The sequence below is a fragment of the Phytophthora infestans genome, genomic scaffold (assembly GCF_000142945.1).
Source record: "Phytophthora infestans T30-4 supercont1.14 genomic scaffold, whole genome shotgun sequence".
NCBI classification, from domain to species: Eukaryota; Oomycota; class Peronosporomycetes; order Peronosporales; family Peronosporaceae; genus Phytophthora; species Phytophthora infestans.
The window spans coordinates 1,682,857-1,704,993 of record NW_003303745.1 but is presented as its reverse complement, the minus strand read 5'-3'; the positions used below and the strand labels follow the sequence as shown (position 1 = coordinate 1,704,993).

Sequence of the window (22,137 nt, the reverse complement as noted above, 5' to 3'; positions counted from 1 at the left end):
TCAACTGATTAAAGCAAGTGAAGATGCCTAAAAGCCCGACGGCCTCGGTTCGAGAAGACCTCTTTCGTGACCCAACAGTAACAGCATCGGGTCTTCACGACCTGTTGACGCTGAATCTTGGTCGATTTGTGAGTGTAAACAAATCAACCACACAAAAAAACGAAGACGCGAAAGAGTGTGCACAGGACCGCACACCATGCGTGTGTGAGCCCACATCTATCAATAAAACGACATCAATTGTTTGTTTGTACAAATTGCACATAAAAAAACGTGCACATTCGCTGTCAGGCGTCGTGAGTCTTTTAAACCATCCACAAAAAGCTGGTCCACCAATGTTGGTGGTCACAATGAAAAAAATAATTGCGGAACTGCAACTAATACTATAATAATTATTATTGACCCCCGTACAGACAAATATAATAATAAATTGGCCCGGTTATTGCAAAAAATACCTGGCTAGAAGGCCAGCCAGTCTTTTGCGCGACCGGTTCATTAAAAAACGGTTCTACCTAGCGTTACGGCTGTCGCGATCGATGTTTTACTACGAGCCCCAAGGCGAAGGGTTCCAACGCTGCAATATTTGGGGTGTTAGATGCAAGGAGCTGCCCAGTACGGGCTATTCCAACCTCGTGTCACACCCGTCGAGTCGTCATGAGGCCTTCCGTGCGCAGCACGCCACGCACAACCACGGTACCGAGCGCCTCTTCCAATTGTTGGGCTCGTATCTGAAGAAATTTACCATCGCTACCAGCGGCTCCGGTGGGTGGTCGTACAAGGCATGCCGCTTAGCAAGATAGACGACGAGCTTACAAGGGTCATGTCCAAGTGGCGATCGACCAGCTCAAAAGCTGTCAAGGCAAACATGATAACGGTAGCTGCAAAGTTGGGTGTCGTGATATCCGACGAGGTGGCATCCTGTTCGGCATTATGTACGACGGCCGGTCCCATGGCACCATGCAATTTGTTGCTACCATCGGACGCTACGTGGTCGGTGAACGTCTCTAGCAAACCCTTCTTGCCGTTCTCCCGTTGGATGAAGGGAGCCAAGATGGTGATACTCACATCGCCCTCTTTCGGAACGTGTTGGCTGTTTATAACAAAGCTGTCGACATGATTCTGTTTTTGGTGGCCGACAATTGTAGCACTAATCACAGTATTGCCAGCAAACTTGGTATCCGAATAGTCGATCGTGCATCCCACCGATTTAACCTGGCAGCTAAAGAGCTCTGAGCAGAACACGAACAGCTGCTGCAACAGATCAACAGTCTGATGCTGCAGCTGCGTCAGCCAAACAATGTGGCGGAGCTCTCTAAGCTCACCCCGCTACGCGCGAATAACGCAACGTGACTCGCTGGGCATCTACCTACGATATGCGGCAACGCTACGGAGTGATAAGGCTGGTGATTCGACTAGTGGAGGCTGTGGAGGAACTGGTACCGTCACCTAGCGAGCACAAGAAGTTGGTGGGGCACTTGAAGCAATTAGAAAGGCCCGATGGTGTGTGCAAGCTTTTGCAGTCCGATGCCACTACCATGAGCGAGGTGCGTTTCCTTTTTGATTCGGCCATGATAAACTATCTGATTTTGGGTGGACACCTTAAACCAACTACCGAGATTGTGCATTCGCCAGCTTTTGAAACTAGACTTGTCAAGATTTGCGATGAAGAGAAACTCTCGGCCGCTGAAACCGTTGCGCTGAGGCATTTCGAGGCGCCGCGGTCTAACGAACAACCGAGCACGACTGGTCGCAAGCGCAATGATCCCCAAAGTGCTTCCCAGATCATCCAGCAGGGCGGGTCCAAGTAGCGTCATGTGGAGCGAGTGGCGTACACGCCGTTGGTAGCAGTGGTGCCACTGACATCGAACGTCTGTGAACGTCTCTTCTCAGAGTGCAAAAAGGTCATCACGCCGCAACGAAGCAGCATGCTCCCTCGCACTTTGAGATGCTCATGTTTCTCCCTGCGAACAAGGATATGTGGGACGCCACAAGTCTAGCCTAGGCAAGATCATCATTTTTTTCTAAGGTAACAGGCTTAATGTACGTATTACCAATTACTGACCGTAGTCATTATTGCTCCCTGTTGTATTGCCGTTTTTATTATGGAAGATACGTGAAGTCAATGCCGTATCTTATTGTATCTTGCGAGGTCTGCTCCCCAGCTATGATACAATCTGATTCGTATTCACTGCAGCTCTAGAGTCGGTCAACAACAAGAACTGTTGCATGAAGCAGAAAATTGTAGTCAAATGCAATTAACACGTATTAATAGGGAGGTGGTGGTGCGGCTTTCAGCAAACATCTTCGGCATCGAGCTCAATGGTAGGCGTCTTAGTTGTAGTGAGTAGATGCAATAGCGTGCCACACAAGACGGATGCCACTACCTGTAATGGCATCCGCGTCAATGATAAGTCGTCAGCGACACACACCCGCTTATCATCGATTCAAACTGGATTTGCCCTTGGATAGATAATGCCGTGCCTTGCACGGTGGAAGCTCTGGATATTTATGTACTAGAATAGGTGTTGACCTGAGTTAGCTTTTAAGAGGAATATTAAAAGTACAGTAGAAAGCGTAGCATTGATAGCTATTGAGGAATCCAGAGTTTCTCCGTATAAAACACAGCTTTGTGTGCTGCTTTCTTTATGCGGTAGCCAACTGCAACAGTATCGTTATTGAAATTAGAGACCGCCCTGGGCGTATTTCATTCTTTGTATCTGCCTCTGCGGCTGCGAAGCATGTGTAGGAAATGCATTGATGCGCGTAATGGGCATATTAATTTTGGTTTGGCGGGTATCGTAGGTCGAATTTGTGCAAAGCGTCAAACCGATATACATGACTCGCGACTGTTCTGCGATTGTGATTTAGATATTCGCTATGTATACTAAGTATTGAGGTAGTTCATGTAGATCTGTATTTAGACAATTTGTTTTGACAGTGAATACGCTATAATACTGTGCAAGTCGCACTGCGACCACAAAAAGGATATTAATGGAAGTTTAATGCATCTGATATTCCGGCACGCGGGAGTCTAAGCTTAGGACTTTATCGATCCTCTGAATCACGCTCCCCACTACGTTACTATCCTGGCAAGAGGAGGGTGTGACTAACTAAAATATTTGACAGCTCTATCCAACACTGCAGCTACACGTAGTCTAAATAAACACACATTAGCGTTCATCGCCTGCACTGTTAGCTCTTTTTCCTGGTGTGTGTGAGTGGCTGGGCGGTTACGAAACACAAAAGTCACTTTTTCTCGACTATTCATTTAAGTGCAATGACGTCGATAGAAACTTCAACCGCCTTTTTTTAAAAACCTCAAAATGATCAAGGGTGTTTTGTGTTGACTCATATAAGCATCTATGTTTGTGAAACTAAGGTGGCATCTTACAGCGTGGCGTCAAATAAATATCGAGCGTCTTAGTTGCTGTGAGTTGAAGCAATAGCAAGTGAGCATTGCGTGGATACCGGTCTTACCGCTAATCGAAAGTTGATAATCCTGTGACCTCAGTGAGAGCGGTTACATAATATGACTAATAGACAAGACAGTAATAGAAGTTGTCTATTAATCATCATCTTCACAGAAGTAAATTAAAATACAAAAGGTAAAAAAGGAAGTTACAGCCATCTACACTTCTATTGATTTACTCATGGACGACACGATTAACACTGATTCCACTACATACAAATGGCTAGCAATCTGCGACGAAAAGAGACTAATCCCGAGTACAAGAAGCATAAAAATGGGTACATCTAAATTTTCAAAAATAAACTAAAAACTGGACAGAACACAAGGATAAATTGATACAATCGGAAGGACTCCGACTACACCTGAGCCGATGCCTTTGTTGAAGTGCAGGTCTGTAGCTCTGGTAGCGGTAGCAAACATAGAGTCGAAATCAGACAGATATATGGGACGCGGCCAACATTTCGGGACGAGGTAGGAGATCGTGCGAAGCCGCTAAGGAAATTTTAATTTAGTCTTCTTTCTAGTTCGTTGTGAGCAAGCAAGAAAATTTTAACTTTGTCTTCTATCTAGTTCGCTGTGAACAAACCCTTCTTCTTGGGTGCAAGGTTAAATCATAATAGGGCTCAGATCCCAAAAGTGCAGCACATCTGAGCAACCCTGGTGGTATACCCAGGATGATAGAGCCGCTCAAGTATAACAGCGATGTGATTCCCAAGAACTGGGGTGGAAAGGACTGGTACACCTACAAATGGGCCGTGGAGGCGGTATTCAGTGAGAAGAACATGTAAGACATCGCAGATAGTTCTCTACAGCATCATACGCTTTCGGCATCAAAAAACGCGAGGCAGATTTGGATCCCAAGCAGCTTCAGATTCGTCGGATGGTGGGCCAATCGGTGCCAGCAGATATCTTGCAGCTAATTAAAGACAAGAAGACTGGGACAAATATTTGGGCAGCGCTTGTGGACCTCGTTGAATGCTACGTTAAAAGTGCATATGATTCGTCGGCTAGTGAACAAATTGCGGAACATGAAGCTCCATCCGGGAGGTGACGCAATGCTGCATATATGCAAGATGTTCAATAAACGTACGGAATTGACGACACTGCGATATGACGTTACGGGCATTGACATGGTCAAAATGATGCTGGAGAGCCTTCCTCAGCAGTCAAAGTTTGAGAGCTTGAAATCGGCCGTCCGCTGTGTTGCAGATCCTACTATTTTCACGCCTACTAAATTGCGCGAGATGATTCGTGCAAGCATCTGCGCTTGAATTTCGCAATAAGAGTAGTGGTAATCAACGTGGAGGACAAAATAATGGTGGAAACACAGGCAATAGGCGTGTGGACAAATGCATACTAGATAATCAGCAAAACAGCAAAGTACTGGCTCAAGAAAAGAAAAAGGTGCTTTATATGCCGTTGTACTGAGCATCTCAAGACGGATTGCCCAGATCGAGCAACGAAGGCGAGCGGTGCTGGTACAGACGGTAAAGAGCAACAGCGGAAACCGCGGGTGAATAGCCATTCAGAGGATGATTGAAAATTAGCACAGATCGTTGGCCAGCGACGAAGACGTCGAGATGGTGACTGGAGCTTTTGCTGGTTTAATAATTGCAAGGGATCTCGAAGGACAGGTAAATACTCAGGTAAGGAAGCAAATGAGTTTCGAGAACCGATTGTAGTGGAGGAGCCGGATGATGAAGAATGGGATACAAGTGGCGGGTGGGGGTATTTCGACACCGCGTCGGGCTCGCATGTCTCCGGAAATCGCCCCTTCTATGTTGCATTTACGGACGATACGAGCAATTCTCAGAGCATACATGAAGTTACTACCGACTTGGCTTCGCGGGTTACTGGGGTAGGAAGTCGCGTTAGTGACAGAAACTGATGGAGAACAGACCGTAGTGGTATTGGGCGACGCATTGTACGTACCAGGTGCTGAGTACAGTCTTCTCTCACTAGCACGTGCTGTTCAGCAAGGGGTTAAACTATGATCACGAACGCGAAACGAATAACTTATGAATCATGGATGAGGGGAATACTGTGGCAGTTTCGAGACGACATGGGTTTTTTATGTTACGCACCCATCGAATGAAGCTGGTCTTGGCCCACAGAACCGTCATTTGTGTAGCTTCACGGGAGCTGAAGCAGTAGCTCCGTTGACAGTTTGGCATAGCCGCTTAGCACATGCATACCCCAGTACTTAAAGATGATGATAGACAAGGACATGGTACGAGGCATGATGCTTAGGCAACGCACGAAAGAAGGTGGCGATGCGTGCCATCTGGCAATGCAAAACGAAAACCATTGTGGAAGAAGTTAGATCGGGGCCTCAAGGGACCAAATCAAGTCGTGTATGGCGACTTATGGATTCGTACATGTAGTAAAGGGAATGGGACTCGATTCGAGGCGGTATTAGTATTAATGGATGGATTCTCGAGGTTCGTGACAGCTCGTATGCTCACGAGTAAACCTAACGAGGCCGTTAGCAAGCGCATCAAAAAGTACATCCTCTGGGCAGAGAGACAAGCCGGTCACAGTGAGCATATAGTGAAAGAGTGAAGTACCGGATGCGTCAAATATTGACGGACAAGGGAGGCGAATTTGTGAGCAGTGAGATAAGCAACTGGCATGCTGCTCGAGGCATCCAACACGTGAAAGTGGGTCCAAAATGTTCACAGCTGAATCTGGGTGAGCGTACACACCTGTCTCTGGTTGTCATGACGAAAGCGATGATGAGGCAGGCTGGTTTCCCTCGCCGTTTGTGGCCAGAGGCCATGAAGAACGCAGCGTACATTAAGAATCGAGTCTTCTACATGGGTACGCACGGAGTCCCGTACACAATGATGCTTGGAGTCAAGCCAGACCTCCATTACATCCGCACATTCGGCTCACACGCATACGTACACGTTCTCGTGGCGACATGGCGTCGCAAGCTCCAAGATAACGCTAAGGGGGCTTCGTTCTTGACTACGAGGAGGATGTCGTTGGTTGTAAGGTATAGTTCCCAGGCGAACGAATGGTAAAATTCGTTCCGGATCTGCGTGTTGCAGAGGGCGTATTGTATCGAGATCGTCAAGAAACCTCGATGGAGGAAGAGGTCCTGGAGTCACTACCCTTTGAACAGCATAGCGAGTCAAGTGTGTCAAGTGCATATTGAAACAGTGACACTGAATCGTTTAGTGACGAGTCTGTGGAACTCGGGGGAGGTGATGATGTTAGCATTGTAGAACCGGATGAGAAGGAAGACTTGTCTGGAATAGATGAAGTCTCAGATCGACGTTCGGATCCATGTTCTGTTCAAGAAGCCGTCTATGACATAACTGTGGATAATACTGAAGAAGTACCGCGTGCAGTGGAAGTGCGAAGTACAGTTACAAGCGCTACTGATGCAAGAAGTGTGGCTGCTAGTGCTTTTGACAGTGCCATTGCGACAGCTCTAAAGGAACTAAACGGGGTAGCTGGTGAGGACAGCAACTCTAGCGCAGGCAGACGTGAAAGTGATGCATGCAGAGCGTATAATCGAATATCATCTATTGTTGGTGATTCCGCATGTGATGGAAATGAATCGGTCACTGGCTTATGCGGTTCCGAGGTGGATGAGTATGAGACTCATGAATCGGAGGTGATAGGTACCAACGCAACGGAACGAATAGCACAATCAGAAGATGCATAATTGAGTGTGGCCAATGACGAGCCTACCGTACCGAGTTGCTCTACAAAGCAGTAGTGGACAAGGAGAAGCAGATGGTATGTCGTTTCAGGGAGAAGTTATTGACATGACTACACTGTTGCCTCCTAACCAAACGGGAAAAAGTACACACCGCGAAGAAACACCTTCGAAAGAGGCGAGAGTAGAGCGAAGTGAGGACAAGCAGGAACACAAGTACAAGTGCATGGGTCTTCGCGAAGCTCACAATCGCCATCGGCCAAGCTTCCTAAAGAACTACATGGTCAATGCAGTGCAGAAAACATCTCGAGAGCTAGATAAAAAAGGCAAGCTGATTCATGCAAGTAACGTGAGTATCCCTAAAAATCGCAGAGATGCAATGAGATCGGCGTACGTCGACTTCTGGTGTCTGTACGAGCTGGAGGAGATGGCGGCTTTGAGAGCGAAAACGTGTCATTGAAGAGATTCCAAGTGACGAAACTTTTAGTTGATGCGAAACCAATTCGTACGAGATGGGTATATGCGTTGAAGTTAGCCTACGAAGGGTATGTGATCAAATTCAAGGAAAGAATCGTAGCGTTCAGCAACCGTCAGAGACCTGTAGTAGATTTTGCCGAAACGTTTGCGCCGGTAGCCCGCATGGCTTCCTTCCGGATGCTAGCAGCGCTTGCTGTAGTGCTGCTTCTAATCTTGTACGATAGATATGTAGATACGGGCTACTTGAATGCGCTACTGGGGATTCAGCATTACGTGAGGTCAATCGATGGGTTCCCGTGCAAGATCGACGGACACATGTACCTGGTTATAAAAGCTTTGTGCGAGCTGAAGCAATCAGGAAGAGAGTGGAATACAGAACAGAATGGCTTGCTGTTGAATCATGGATACCAGAGATCGCTAACCGAGCCTTGCCTCTACTACCGATTTGAGGGTGAAACGATCATGTTGGTACTCGTTTATGTTGAAGCCATCGTGGTTGCTACAAATGACGAGCAGGCTAAATGTCTTTTATTTGGTGATATTGACAGCGCCTATGGAATAACAGACCAAGGCATTCTCACAAGCTACTTGGGCGTTGAAATATCACAAATCGCTGACAGTGTCACAATTGGCAGAGTAAATACGCTCGTGACATTTGGGAAATGTTTGGATTTAGCAATGATCATACAGTGGGTAATCCTATGTAACTAACAAGCGACTAGCTTCTCTTGGATAAGATGAAAACTCGGATACGAGCATCCCCTATCGACGGGCAGTGGGAATGCTGATGTACCTCGCAACAGGTAACGACACGATTTGGCCTTCGCAGCTGGCCAATTCAGTAAATTCGTGGCCAAGCTTTCGGCTAAACATGTTGGTGCGCTAAAGCGCGTTCTGCGTTATCGGACTGGTACGCTGGCCTACGGGATTACTTATGAAAATTGACAAGAATTATTAAGTACACCTACGATCGAAGGGTATTGCGACAGTGACTGGGCGAATGACCTAGAGTCTCGCAAGAGTACAATGGGGTTCGTGATCACGATTGCAGGAGATACCGTGTCGAGGCGCCAGACAAAAGTGGCTCTCTATACGGATGAAGCCGAGTATGTGGCCGCATGTGAGGCTACTATGGAAGCCGTTGGTGAAAGCAACCTTTTGCATGAAATTCTCCCCAGCTTGGATATACAATTGCGCCTTGGTATCGACAATGAGACAGCATTGGTGATGGCAACTAACCCGAGTATAAGTCGTCGCACGCGTCATATTAAGTTGCAGTGGCACTACGTGCGTACGCAAGTGGCTATGAAAGTACTCAAGCTACACAAAGCGAAAGAAAGTGAGAATGCTGCAGACGCGTTCACTAAGCCACTGGGCAAGATACGACTGGGAAACTACTGCAAGTGGTCGGCGTTGGTATTCCTAGCGCTCGAAGCTATGCTTCGAGGTGGGCGTGTTGAACTGCAGGTCTAGCTCTGGTAGCTGTAGCAAACATAGAGTAGAAATCAGACAGATATATGGGAGGCGGCCAACATTTCGGGACGAGGTAGGAGATCGTGCGAAGCCGCTAAGGAAATTTATTTTGTCTTTTTTCTAGTTCGTTGTGAGCAAGCTCTTCTTGGGTGCAAGGTTGAATCATAATAGCCTTCCCTTCGAGGGCTAGACGCATCGATAATCATGCCAAGTGTGGGCTTAGAGAGGCCGTTTGCACCCGCAGCGAAGCGGAGGGCTGCAATGGTCAGGGCGTAGCCCGAAGTAGTTATACCAATAAGGAACTTACAATATAATCCAGACGCCGCGTCTGGCTGAGTCGGCAGACGAGTTTCAACGCGCGAGTGTCCTACCAAGACTCGGATTAACCGTGTTTTGTACCAGCACATCTGCTGTTTGTCTAAATCCTGTCAAAGCGGATACGTGTACTCGAGTTTCTGCTACGTGTACTCGGGATCAGTCCGTTTGCGACTGCGACGGTGAAGCTGGAGATGACGTTGACTATGACTACGAGTAGAAGTAGTTGAGTATCGAAGCTCGAAATTTGGGTTGCTTGATTGCGGGTCGTTAGCTTGTTGCAAAGAGCGAATATCTAATAATGAGGCGGAGTGAGGATTTCTTCTCTACGTTCGGCTCTCAAATATCAAAACGAAGGCAGTTGTTGGTCGAGGTGCAACCTGGCATGTGTTCAATTGTCAGTCAGTGAGATAGTGGTAATCGTTAATGCGATGCGGACAAATCCTGTCGTCGTTGCCGTGAGCGCCGCATCCTGGATGCCGGCTGCAGAGGTGATAACACCTGTAGAGAGCTCGCTGTGCCACTTGAATTAAGTCTTAATATCTAGTCTGGAGATGGACACGAAGATGACGACTGGGTAACGCAGTGTGTTTAACCGCCACATGCGACTAAATTTCCTGCCTCGTGTTCAGCTGTGTGACTCATCCATACGACGATGCGGCCCAAGCGCAAGACGTCATTTTGCTTGAGCATGGCTGCGGCTAACGAGAAACAGTGCCTCCCCCCCCCGAAAATCTTGACGATTTCTGAACAATACTTACGCTAATACTAAGAATAGAAGTTAGTTCCGTATTCCGTTTAGCTCTCGCAATCGAATATGTTGTATAAAAAGGAAGAGGTACTGTACCTTTTCAACACCAATTCCGTGCAAGAAAGTGCTTTTCATCCGGTCGGTCGGGAAATTTTGTATCTTTTTGAAACTACCTCCTGGATCGACCAATAAGACCCTATTATATCACAAGGTATTGCTGAAAAGCTAAGAAGTTGAAGTTTTCCTCCAATCATGGATCGCGGAGAATTATACATTTACAGCTGGGAAATTTCGTAATATCTAGGGGACTCTTGAATGGAATAAACGTCTTGACTTATCTAAAAAGAAAACCTCTAAGCCAGGAAGCTGTCCGAGCGTGTAGCGACCGAACTTTCTACACTATCACTGATATAATTGAATAATTTGAAGCGTCAGACGACTTTTGAGCCTACCTTCGGAATTTACACCGAGAAATCAATTTCATTGGGACAGGTAAGAACGATGACAGATGGCTACCCTTTTGCCTAGGTTTTGTAAGGGAGTTTCCTTCTTGCACGGAATTGGTCAATTAAAATTGACTAAGGTTAATCACGAAACAAATCGCAAATTTGTAAGGTCGGATGCCGTCTGATGGTCGCCCCAAGGATTAGCATCGGGTGGCGACTACAGCAAAACTGCTAAGAGAACGGACAGCGAAACCATCGCTTGATCGCTGCGGCATCGTCGGCCGAAATCAATCACCTCAGTGGGGTCCCCACGGTCTTGCCGTCAGCAAGGCCACCCTCTGCGTAGCGATGTGGTCTTCATGAAGCGTTGTAGAATGATTACGCGTTCATTTCTGAGAGGGGAGGTCTCTTCATATCTTCATTATCTATAGCAGAGGTAAAGGGTGTTTTCACCAAATACGTGTGTCGTAGTCCTGAATGCATACAATGATATCAAAACTCTACTACATTGAACGAGATCCCGTGACGGCTAACGAGGGGAGGGCACTGTACTGTTATCGGCTACTTGTAGCGTACAAGGCGACATTTACTGCAACGAGAGGGCTCTCCTCGTATGGACGAACGGCACAGCTGGACACGAGGCAGGCAAATTAGTCGCATGTGGCGGTCAAGCACACTCGTGTCCATCTGCAGCCGAATGTACTACAGTCTGTAGACGTCAACTGCATCTGGCGTCCAGGAGCCGGCGTTCAGGGCAACGGATCTCGACGACATGATTTGTCCCCATTGCATTAACGTTTACCACTTTCTTGGTGACTGACAGCCCAACCGACTCCTGGTTGCACCTCGACGACACCCTACTAACAGCTGCCGTCGTCGCGATATTTGAGAACAACCCCGAGAAGACATCCTCCCTCCACCTCATTATTCAATTTTCGCTCTTCGCTGCAAACTACCGACCAGCAACCAAGCATCCAACCGTCAAACTTCGATACTCAACTACTCCATCCTCAACATGGTCAACGTCATCTCCGTCTTCACCGTCGCAGTCGCCGCCGTGGTTTCCGTCGCCTCGGGCGCTTCCATGCGCTCCGAGGCCGCCCCCATGCCCACCGGGTCGTGGCCTGCCAGCAAGGGAACGGTCTACCTGAAGGAGCCGTACACGGTCAAGAAGGGCCAGACATTCGACGGTGGCATGAAGACGTACGCGCGCTCGAACGTCAAGTGCGGTGGCCAGAAGGAGAGCGGGTGGCAGACGGCCGTGTTCATGGTGGAGCCCGGTGCCACGCTCAAGAACGTGATCATCGGCAAGGACCAAATGGAGGGCGTGCACTGCGAGCAGAACGGCTGCACGATCCAGAACGTGTGGTGGGAGGACGTGTGCGAGGACGCGCTGAGCATCAAGGGCGGCTCGGCCAGCAGCGTGACCAAGGTGATCGGCGGTGGCGCGCGCTCGGCCGACGACAAGGTCATCCATCACAACGGCCTGGGCACGGTCTCCATCGAGGGCTTCTACGCGCAGGACTTCGGCAAGCTCTACCGCTCGTGCGGCACGTGCGGCGACAAGTCTCGCAAGGTGAGCCTCGTGACGGTGAACAAGAACTGGGGCGACCAGGCCACGCTCCAGAACATCAAGATCAAGGCAAGAAGGTGGACGTGTGCCAGTGGTCGCAGGGCTCCACTTCGGCCGAGCCCAAGAAGTTGGGCGCCGGTCCGTCGGGGTCGCTCTGCCAGTACTCCACCAGCACCATCTCCTACGCATAAGCTAGCAGGTCTGCAATACCCAATGCTCCAGGACTCGTGTTTGGATTGGTAGTCCGCCAGCATTGCTCGCCATTTGTATGTAGTGGAATCGGCGTTAATCGTTTTGTCCATGAGTAAATCAATAGAAATTTAGATGTGCTTCACTTTCTTTTTATTGTTTGTATTTTTATCTACTTCTACGATGCTGATGACTAATAGACAATACCGAGTTCTAATACTGTCATGTCTATTCATATTATGTCACCGCTCTCAGTGAGGGGGTCACGGGATGATCAATTTTCGATCAACGGTAAGACCGGTATCCGCGCAATGCTCCCTTGCTATTGCTTCAACTCACAACAACTAAGACGCTCAGTATTAATTTGAAGCCACGCTGTACGGTGTCAACTTTGCTTCACAAATATAGATGTTATGTAAATACATGCCGACCTCCGGTATAAACGAAGCGGATTGTATCATAACGCGGGAGAACGCGGTACTATTGTCTGGGCAGCTTCTGTCAGAAGGAAACCGAAAGCACGGAGCGGGTGTTTGCAAAATATCACTGACCACCCAACACGATGAATCTGCCTTAGAAGCGGTGCTTTTGCGGGTTGCCTACAGCGCCCAACAGTGATGTGCATATATATACGTACACTCTCGTTCAATTAATTGTGCAACCACACACTGTGCTGTCCTGTGCGCACTCTTTCGCGTCTTAATTGGTTGTTTTCGCTCGCGCTCACAAATCGACCAAGATTCACCGTGAACAATTCGTGAGACCCGATGCTGTTACTGTAGGGTCACGAAAGAGGCCTTCTCGGATCGAGCGTCGTCGGAGTTTTTGCCATCTTAAGTTGTTTTAATCACTCGATCACCAGCGAGTAATTAGTCTACGTTGGTCTTTTAGTCGACTGTGGGGTGCTAGAGCGTCGAAGTTTCGGCGCAACCGGCGGATATTAAGTCTCCGTTGTGGTCGGTACCGACAAGTTGACGGCGACAACGAGGTGAAAATTGGCCCCTCTCACGAGCCACGTTGTGACGCAGTCAGAGTCCGAGTGCGTAATCGACCTAAAATCGCCCTCCAAGGCTTCATCAGTCCACTTACTCCGTGCGTGGGGGCCGACGATGCCGCAGCGATCAAACGATGGTTTCGCTGTCCGTTCTCTTAGCAATTTTGCTGTAGTCGCCACCCGATGCTAATCCTTGACCGACCTTCCTTCAGACAGCATCCGATCTTGAAAGGTTTCTCAAAACCGTCGGCAAAAGGGTATGCACCAAGTAAATGTGTCTTAGTTCTGCATGCATACTTTGGTATTAAAAATCAACTACGGTTGTTGGCTACTTGTAGCGTACAAGGCGACATGTACTGCAACGGGAGGGTTTGGCTGCCACCTCGTATGGACGAACCGCATAAGCTGGACACAAGGCAGGCAATTTAGTCACATGTGGCGTTCGAACACACGGTGTTACACAGTGGTCATGTTCGTGTCCATCTGCAGCCGACTGTAGACGTCAAGTGATCCAACGAACTCTCTACTGCTGTTGTCACCTCTACATCTGGCGTCCAGGAGCCGGCGTTCACGGCAACGGATCTCGACGACATGATTTGTCCCCATTGCATTAACGTTTACCACTTTCTTGGTGACTGACAGCCCAACCGACTCCTGGTTGCACCTCGACGACACCCTACTAACAGCTGCCGTCGTCGCGATATTTGAGAACAACCCCGAGAAGACTTCCTCACCCCACCTCATTATTCAATTTTCGCTCTTCGCTACAAGCTACCGACCAGCAACCAAGTAACCAACCGTCAAACTTCGATACTCAACTACTCCATCCTCAACATGGTCAACGTCATCTCCGTCATCACCGTCGCAGTCGCCGCCGTGGTTTCCGTCGCCTCGGGCGCTTCCATGCGCTCCGAGGCCGCCCCCATGCCCACCGGGTCGTGGCCTGCCAGCAAGGGAACGGTCTACCGGAAGGAGCCGTACACGGTCAAGAAGGGCCAGACATTCGACGGTGGCATGAAGACGTACGCGCGCTCGAACGTCAAGTGCGGTGGCCAGAAGGAGAGCGGGTGGCAGACGGCCGTGTTCATGATGGAGCCCGGTGCCACGCTCAAGAACGTGATCATCGGCAAGGACCAAATGGAGGGCGTGCACTGCGAGCAGAACGGCTGCACGATCCAGAACGTGTGGTGGGAGGACGTGTGCGAGGACGCGCTGAGCATCAAGGGCGGCTCGGCCAGCAGCGTGACCAAGGTGATCGGCGGTGGCGCGCGCTCGGCCGACGACAAGGTCATCCAGCACAACGGCCTGGGCACGGTCTCCATCGAGGGCTTCTACGCGCAGGACTTCGGCAAGCTCTACCGCTCGTGCGGCACGTGCGGCGACAAGTCTCGCAAGGTGAGCCTCACGAACGTGCTGGCCGTGAACGGCAAGGTGAGCCTCGTGACGGTGAACAAGAACTGGGGCGACCAGGCCACGCTCCAGAACATCAAGATCAAGGCAAGAAGGTGGACGTGTGCCAGTGGTCGCAGGGCTCCACTTCGGCCGAGCCCAAGAAGTTGGGCGCCGGTCCGTCGGGGTCGCTCTGCCAGTACTCCACCAGCACCATCTCCTACGCATAAGCTAGCAGGTCTGCAATACCCAATGCTCCAGAACTCGCATCTGGATTGGTAGTCCGCCAGCATTGTAAGCCATTTGTGTGTAGTGGAATCGGAGTTAATCGTTTTGTCCATGAGTAAATCAATAGAAATTTAGATGTGCTTCACTTTCTTTTTAAAGTTTGTCTTTTAATCTACTTCTACGATGCTGATGACTAATAGACAATACCGAGTTCTAATACTGTCATGTCTATTCATATTACGTCACCGCTCTCAGTGAGGGGGTCACGGGATGATCAATTTTCGATCAACGGTAAGACCGGTATCCGCGCAATGCTCCCTTGCTATTGCTTCAGCTCACAACAACTAAGACGCTCAGTATTAATTTGAAGCCACGCTGTACGGTGTCAACTTTGCTTCACAAATATAGATGTTTATGTAAATACATGCCGACCTCCGGTATAAACGAAGCGGATTGTATCATAACGCGGGAGAACGCGGTACTAGTGTCTGGGCAGCTTCTGTCAGAAGGAGACCGAAAGCACGGAGCGGGTGTTTGCAAAATATCACTGACCACCCAACACGATGAATCTGCCTTAGAAGCGGTGCTTTTGCGGGTTGCCTACAGCGCCCAACAGTGATGTGCATATATATACGTACACTCTCGTTCAATTAATTGTGCAACCACACACTGTGCTGTCCTGTGCGCACTCTTTCGCGTCTTAATTGGTTGTTTTCGCTCACGCTCACAAATCGACCAAGATTCACCGTGAACAATTCGTGAGACCCGATGCTGTTACTGTAGGGTCACGAAAGAGGCCTTCTCGGATCGAGCGTCGTCGGAGTTTTTGCCATCTTAAGTTGTTTTAATCACTCGATCACCAGCGAGTAATTAGTCTACGCTGGTCTTTTAGTCGACTGTGGGGTGCTAGAGCGTCGAAGTTTCGGCGCAACCGGCGGATATCAAGTCTCCGTTGTGTTCGGTACCGACAAGTTGACGGCGACAACGAGGTGAAAATTGGCCCCTCTCACGAGCCACGTTGTGACGCAGTCAGAGTCCGAGTGCGTAATCGACCTAAAATCGCCCTCCAAGGCTTCATCCGTCCACACACTCCGTGCGTGGGGGCCGACGATGCCGCAGCGATCAAACGATGGTTTCGCTGTCCGTTCTCTTAGCAATTTTGCTGTAGTCGCCACCCGATGCTAATCCTTGACCGACCTTCCTTCAGACAGCATCCGATCTTGAAAGGTTTCTCAAAACCGTCGGCAAAAGGGTATGCACCAAGTAAATGTGTCTTAGTTCTGCATGCATACTTTGGTATTAAAAATCAACTACGGTTGTTGGCTACTTGTAGCGTACAAGGCGACATGTACTGCAACGGGAGGGTTTGGCTGCCACCTCGTATGGACGAACCGCATAAGCTTGACACGAGGCAGGCAATTTAGTCACATGTGGCGTTCGAACACACGGTGTTACACAGTGGTCATGTTCGTGTCCATCTGCAGCCGACTGTAGACGTCAAGTGATCCAACGAACTCTCTACTGCTGTTGTCACCTCTACATCTGGCGTCCAGGAGCCGGCGTTCACGGCAACGGATCTCGACGACATGATTTGTCCCCATTGCATTAACGTTTACCACTTTCTTGGTGACTGACAGCCCAACCGACTCCTGGTTGCACCTCGACGACACCCTACTAACAGCTGCCGTCGTCGCGATATTTGAGAACAACCCCGAGAAGACACTCTCACTTCACCTCATTATTCAATTTCTGCTCTTCGCTACAAGCTACCGACCAGCAACCAAGCAACCAGTCGTCAAACTTCGATACTTAAATACTCCATCCTCAACATGGTCAACGTCATCTCCGTCTTCACCGTCGCAGTCGCCGCCGTGGCTTCCGTCACCTCGGGCGCTTCCATGCGCTCCGAGGCTGCCCCCATGCCCACCGGGTCGTGGCCTGCCAGCAAGGGAACGGTCTACCTGAAGGAGCCGTACACAGTCAAGAAGGGCCAGACATTCGACGGTGGCATGAAGACGTACGCGCGCTCGAACGTCAAGTGCGGTGGCCAGAAGGAGAGCGGGTGGCAGACGGCCGTGTTCATGGTGGAGCCCGGTGCCACGCTCAAGAACGTGATCATCGGCAAGGACCAAATGGAGGGCGTGCACTGCGAGCAGAACGGCTGCACGATCCAGAACGTGTGGTGGGAGGACGTGTGCGAGGACGCGCTGAGCATCAAGGGCGGCTCGGCCAGCAGCGTGACCAAGGTGATCGGCGGTGGCGCGCGCTCGGCCGACGACAAGGTCATCCAGCACAACGGCCTGGGCACGGTCTCCATCGAGGGCTTCTACGCGCAGGACTTCGGCAAGCTCTACCGCTCGTGCGGCACGTGCGGCGACAAGTCTCGCAAGGTGAGCCTCACGAACGTGCTTGGCCGTGAACGGCAAGGTGAGCCTCGTGACGGTGAACAAGAACTGGGGCGACCAGGCCACGCTCCAGAACATCAAGATCAAGGGCAAGAAGGTGGACGTGTGCCTGTGGTCGCAGGGCTCCACTTCGAGCGAGCCCAAGAAGCTGGGCGCTGGTCCGTCGGGGTCGCTCTGCCAGTACTCCACCAGCACCATCTCCTACGCATAAGCTAGAAGGTTTGCAATACCCAATGCTCCAGGACTCGTGTTTGGATTGGTAGTCCGCGACCATTGTTAGCCATTTGTATGTAGTGGAATCGGCGTTAATCGTTTTGTCCATGAGTTAATCAATAGAAATTTAGATGTGCTTCACTTTCTTTTTATTGTTTGTATTTTTATCTACTTCTGCGATGCTGATGACTAATAGACGAGACAGAGTTCTATTACTGTCTTATCTATTCATATTATGTCACCGCTCTCAGTGAGGGGGTCACGGGATGATCATTTTTCGATCAGCGGTAAGACCGGTATCCGGGCAATGCTCCCTTGCTATTGCTTCAACTCACAACAACTAAGACGCTCAGTATTAATTTGAAGCCACGCTGTACGGTGTCAACTTTGTTTCACAAATAAAGATGTTTATGTAAATACATGCCGATCTCCGGTATAAACGAAGCGGATTGTATCATAACGCGGGAGAACGCGGTACTAGTGTCTGGGCAGCTTCTGTCAGAAGGAAACCGAAAGCACGGAGCGGGTGTTTGCAAAATATCACTGACCACCCAACACGATGAATCTGCCTTAGAAGCGGTGCTTTTGCGGGTTGCCTACAGCGCCCAACAGTGATGTGCATATATATACGTACACTCTCGTTCAATTAATTGTGCAACCACACACTGTGCTGTCCTGTGCGCACTCTTTCGCGTCTTAATTGGTTGTTTTCGCTCGCGCTCACAAATCGACCAAGCTTCACCGTGAACAATTCGTGAGACCCGATGCTGTTACTGTAGGGTCACGAAAGAGGCCTTCTCGGATCGAGCGTCGTCGGAGTTTTTGCCATCTTAAGTTGTTTTAATCACTCGATCACCAGCGAGTAATTAGTCTACGCTGGTCTTTTAGTCGACTGTGGGGTGCTAGAGCGTCGAAGTTTCGGCGCAACCGGCGGATATCAAGTCTCCGTTGTGTTCGGTACCGACAAGTTGACGGCGACAACGAGGTGAAAATTGGCCCCTCTCACGAGCCACGTTGTGACGCAGTCAGAGTCCGAGTGCGTAATCGACCTAAAATCGCCCTCCAAGGCTTCATCCGTCCACACACTCCGTGCGTGGGGGCCGACGATGCCGCAGCGATCAAACGATGGTTTCGCTGTCCGTTCTCTTAGCAATTTTGCTGTAGTCGCCACCCGATGCTAATCCTTGACCGACCTTCCTTCAGACAGCATCCGATCTTGAAAGGTTTCTCAAAACCGTCGGCAAAAGGGTATGCACCAAGTAAATGTGTCTTAGTTCTGCATGCATACTTTGGTATTAAAAATCAACTACGGTTGTTGGCTACTTGTAGCGTACAAGGCGACATGTACTGCAACGGGAGGGTTTGGCTGCCACCTCGTATGGACGAACCGCATAAGCTGGACACGAGGCAGGCAATTTAGTCACATGTGGCGTTCGAACACACTGTGGTACACAGTGGTCATCTTCGTGTCCATCTGCAGCCGACTGTAGACGTCAAGTGATCCAACGAACTCTCTACTGCTGTTGTCACCTCTACATCTGGCGTCCAGGAGCCGGCGTTCACGGCAACGGATCTCGACGACATGATTTGTCCCCATTGCATTAACGTTTACCACTTTCTTGGTGACTGACAGCCCAACCGACTCCTGGTTGCACCTTGACGACACTTTACCAACAACGGCTATCGTCGCGATATTTGAGAGCAACCCCGAGAAGACTTCCTCACCCCACCTCATTATTCAATTTTCGCTCTTCGCTACAAGCTACCGACCAGCAACCAAGTAACCAACCGTCAAACTTCGATACTCAACTACTCCATCCTCAACATGGTCAACGTCATCTCCGTCTTCACCGTCGCAGTCGCCGCCGTGGCTTCCGTCGCCTCGGGCGCTTCCATGCGCTCCGAGGCCGCCCCCCATGCCCACCGGGTCGTGGCCTGCCAGCAAGGGAACGGTCTACCTGAAGGAGCCGTACACGGTCAAGAAGGGCCAGACATTCGACGGTGGCATGAAGACGTACGCGCGCTCGAACGTCAAGTGCGGTGGCCAGAAGGAGAGCGGGTGGCAGACGGCCGTCTTCATGGTGGAGCCCGGTGCCACGCTCAAGAACGTGATCATCGGCAAGGACCAAATGGAGGGCGTGCACTGCGAGCAGAACGGCTGCACGACCCAGAACGTGTGGTGTGAGGGCGTGTGCGAGGACGCGCTGAGCATCAAGGGCGGCTCGGCCAGCAGCGTGACCAAGGTGATCGGCGGTGGCGCGCGCTCGGCCGACGACAAGGTCATCCAGCACAACGGCCTGGGCACGGTCTCCATCGAGGGCTTCTACGCGCAGGACTTCGGCAAGCTCTACCGCTCGTGCGGCACGTGCGGCGACAAGTCTCGCAAGGTGAGCCTCACGAACGTGCTGGCCGTGAACGGCAAGGTGAGCCTCGTGACGGTGAACAAGAACTGGGGCGACCAGGCCACGCTCCAGAACATCAAGATCAAGGGCAAGAAGGTGGACGTGTGCCTGTGGTCGCAGGGCTCCACTTCGAGCGAGCCCAAGAAGCTGGGCGCTGGTCCGTCGGGGTCGCTCTGCCAGTACTCCACCAGCACCATCTCCTACGCATAAGCTAGAAGGTTTGCAATACCCAATGCTCCAGGACTCGTGTTTGGATTGGTAGTCCGCCAGCATTGTTAGCCATTTGTATGTAGTGGAATCGGCGTTAATCGTTTTGTCCATGAGTTAATCAATAGAAATTTAGATGTGCTTCACTTTCTTTTTATTGTTTGTATTTTTATCTACTTCTGCGATGCTGATGACTAATAGACGAGACAGAGTTCTATTACTGTCTTATCTATTCATATTATATCACCGCTCTCAGTGAGGGGGTCACGGGATGATCATTTTTCGATCAGCGGTAAGACCGGTATCCGGGCATGTTCCCTTGCTATTGCTTCAACTCACAACAACTAAGACGCTCAGTATTAATTTGAAGCCACGCTGTACGGTGTCAACTTTGTTTCACAAATAAAGATGTTTATGTAAATACATGCCGATCTCCGGTATAAACGAAGCGGATTGTATCATAACGCGGGAGAACGCGGTACTAGTGTCTGGGCAGCTTCTGTCAGAAGGAAACCGAAAGCACGGAGCGGGTGTTTGCGAAATATCACTGACCACCCAACACGATATATCTGCTTTAGAAGCGGTGCTTTTGCAGGGTGCCTACAGTGCCCAGCAGTGATGTGCGTATATATACATACACTCTCGTTCAATTAATTGTGCAGCCACACACTGTGCTGTCATGTGCGCACTCTTTCGCGTCTTAATTGGTTGTATTCGCTCACGCTCACAAATCGACCAAGATTTACCGTGAACAATTCGAGAAGACCCGATGCTGTTACACGTTCACGCTAATTATTAATAGTCGTAGTTCGCAATTAGTCGTGGATTTGCACTTTATAGTGACATCATAAATTCGGGATATTCGACGAAAATGATCAGATCTAAAGAATGGGTTTTAAAATTAGACCGGTTGTTATTACAAAATGGAGGTGATCAAGTGATTAAAGACTTAAGATGATAAAAAACCCGATGACGCTCAATTCTCTTTCGTGACCCATACAGTACACCCGTTCACGCTAATTAGTCATACCCTGACTAATTGTGGTGTACAGATCGAAGCCATATTTACTGGTATTTCAGCTGAGCGGGTGGTTATTCTGCGTTGGTCTTTAAGTGGTGCTGGTACTTCGAAGTTTCGGCGCAACCGGCGGATATCAAATCTCCGCTGTGTTCGGTACCGACAAGTTGTCGGCGACAACGAGGTAGAATTGGCCGCTCTCACGAGCCACGTTGTGACCCAGTCCGAGTCCGAGTGCGTAGTCGCCTTACAATCGCATTTCAACCCTTCATCCGTCCACACATTCTATGCATGGGAACCAGATTGGATGTGTCGCAACGCGGAAACGTAGGCTGACTTTGACCGACGATGCCGCAGTGATCAAGCGATGGTTTCGCTGTCCGTTCTCTTAGTATATTTGCTGTATTAATACTATAAATTGAAAAGTCGCCATTCGACGCTAATCCTCGAGGCACCGATCATCAGATGGGCCGTCTGAGATCTTGTGAGGTTACGATTTGTTTCGTGATTAACATTAGTCAATTAAAACTACATGTACAGTACTTGACCTTCCTCGTTAATCGACGTTGCGAGGGTAGGACGGAAAACGATAGTAATTTATATCCTTGGCAGACTATTGGTGTAAGTCTTGTTCAGGAACTGCCAAGATTATCGGGAGGGGGCACTGTTTTCTGCTAGCCGCCGCCATGCTCAACGAAAATGGTGTCAAAAGGTGTTAAGGGCCCGGGCCACCTCCTCTTATGGACGAGCGGCACAGCTGGATACGAGGCAGGAAAATTAGTCGCATGTGGCGTTAACACACGGTGTTACACAGTGGTCATCTTCGTGTCCATCTGCAGCCGACTGTAGACGTCAAGTGATCCTACGAACTCTCTACTGCTGTTGTCACCTCTGCATCTGGCATCCAGGATCCGGCGTTCA

The 22,137-nt window shown here is 49.8% G+C and overlaps 3 protein-coding genes across 3 annotated transcripts; all 3 read left to right on the top strand.

Moving 5' to 3' along the window:
• Nucleotides 1-14,491: 14,491 nt before the first annotated feature.
• Nucleotides 14,492-14,973, top strand: PITG_09258 (polysaccharide lyase, putative; the record flags this gene model as incomplete). Its single annotated transcript, XM_002903502.1, has 2 exons — nt 14,492-14,800; nt 14,884-14,973. 2 exons carry the CDS (start codon nt 14,492-14,494, stop codon nt 14,971-14,973), a joined length of 399 nt encoding a protein of 132 aa, XP_002903548.1.
• Nucleotides 14,974-16,800: 1,827 nt separating this feature from the next.
• PITG_09257 (polysaccharide lyase, putative) lies at nt 16,801-17,587 on the top strand (the record flags this gene model as incomplete). The annotated part of the gene is made up of 2 exons (XM_002903501.1): nt 16,801-17,376; nt 17,423-17,587. 2 exons carry the CDS (start codon nt 16,801-16,803, stop codon nt 17,585-17,587), a joined length of 741 nt encoding a protein of 246 aa, XP_002903547.1.
• Nucleotides 17,588-19,505: 1,918 nt separating this feature from the next.
• Nucleotides 19,506-20,201, top strand: PITG_09256 (polysaccharide lyase, putative; the record flags this gene model as incomplete). Its single annotated transcript, XM_002903500.1, has 1 exon — nt 19,506-20,201. The coding sequence occupies one exon, from the start codon at nt 19,506-19,508 to the stop codon at nt 20,199-20,201; it is 696 nt and encodes a 231-aa protein (XP_002903546.1).
• Nucleotides 20,202-22,137: the final 1,936 nt, after the last annotated feature.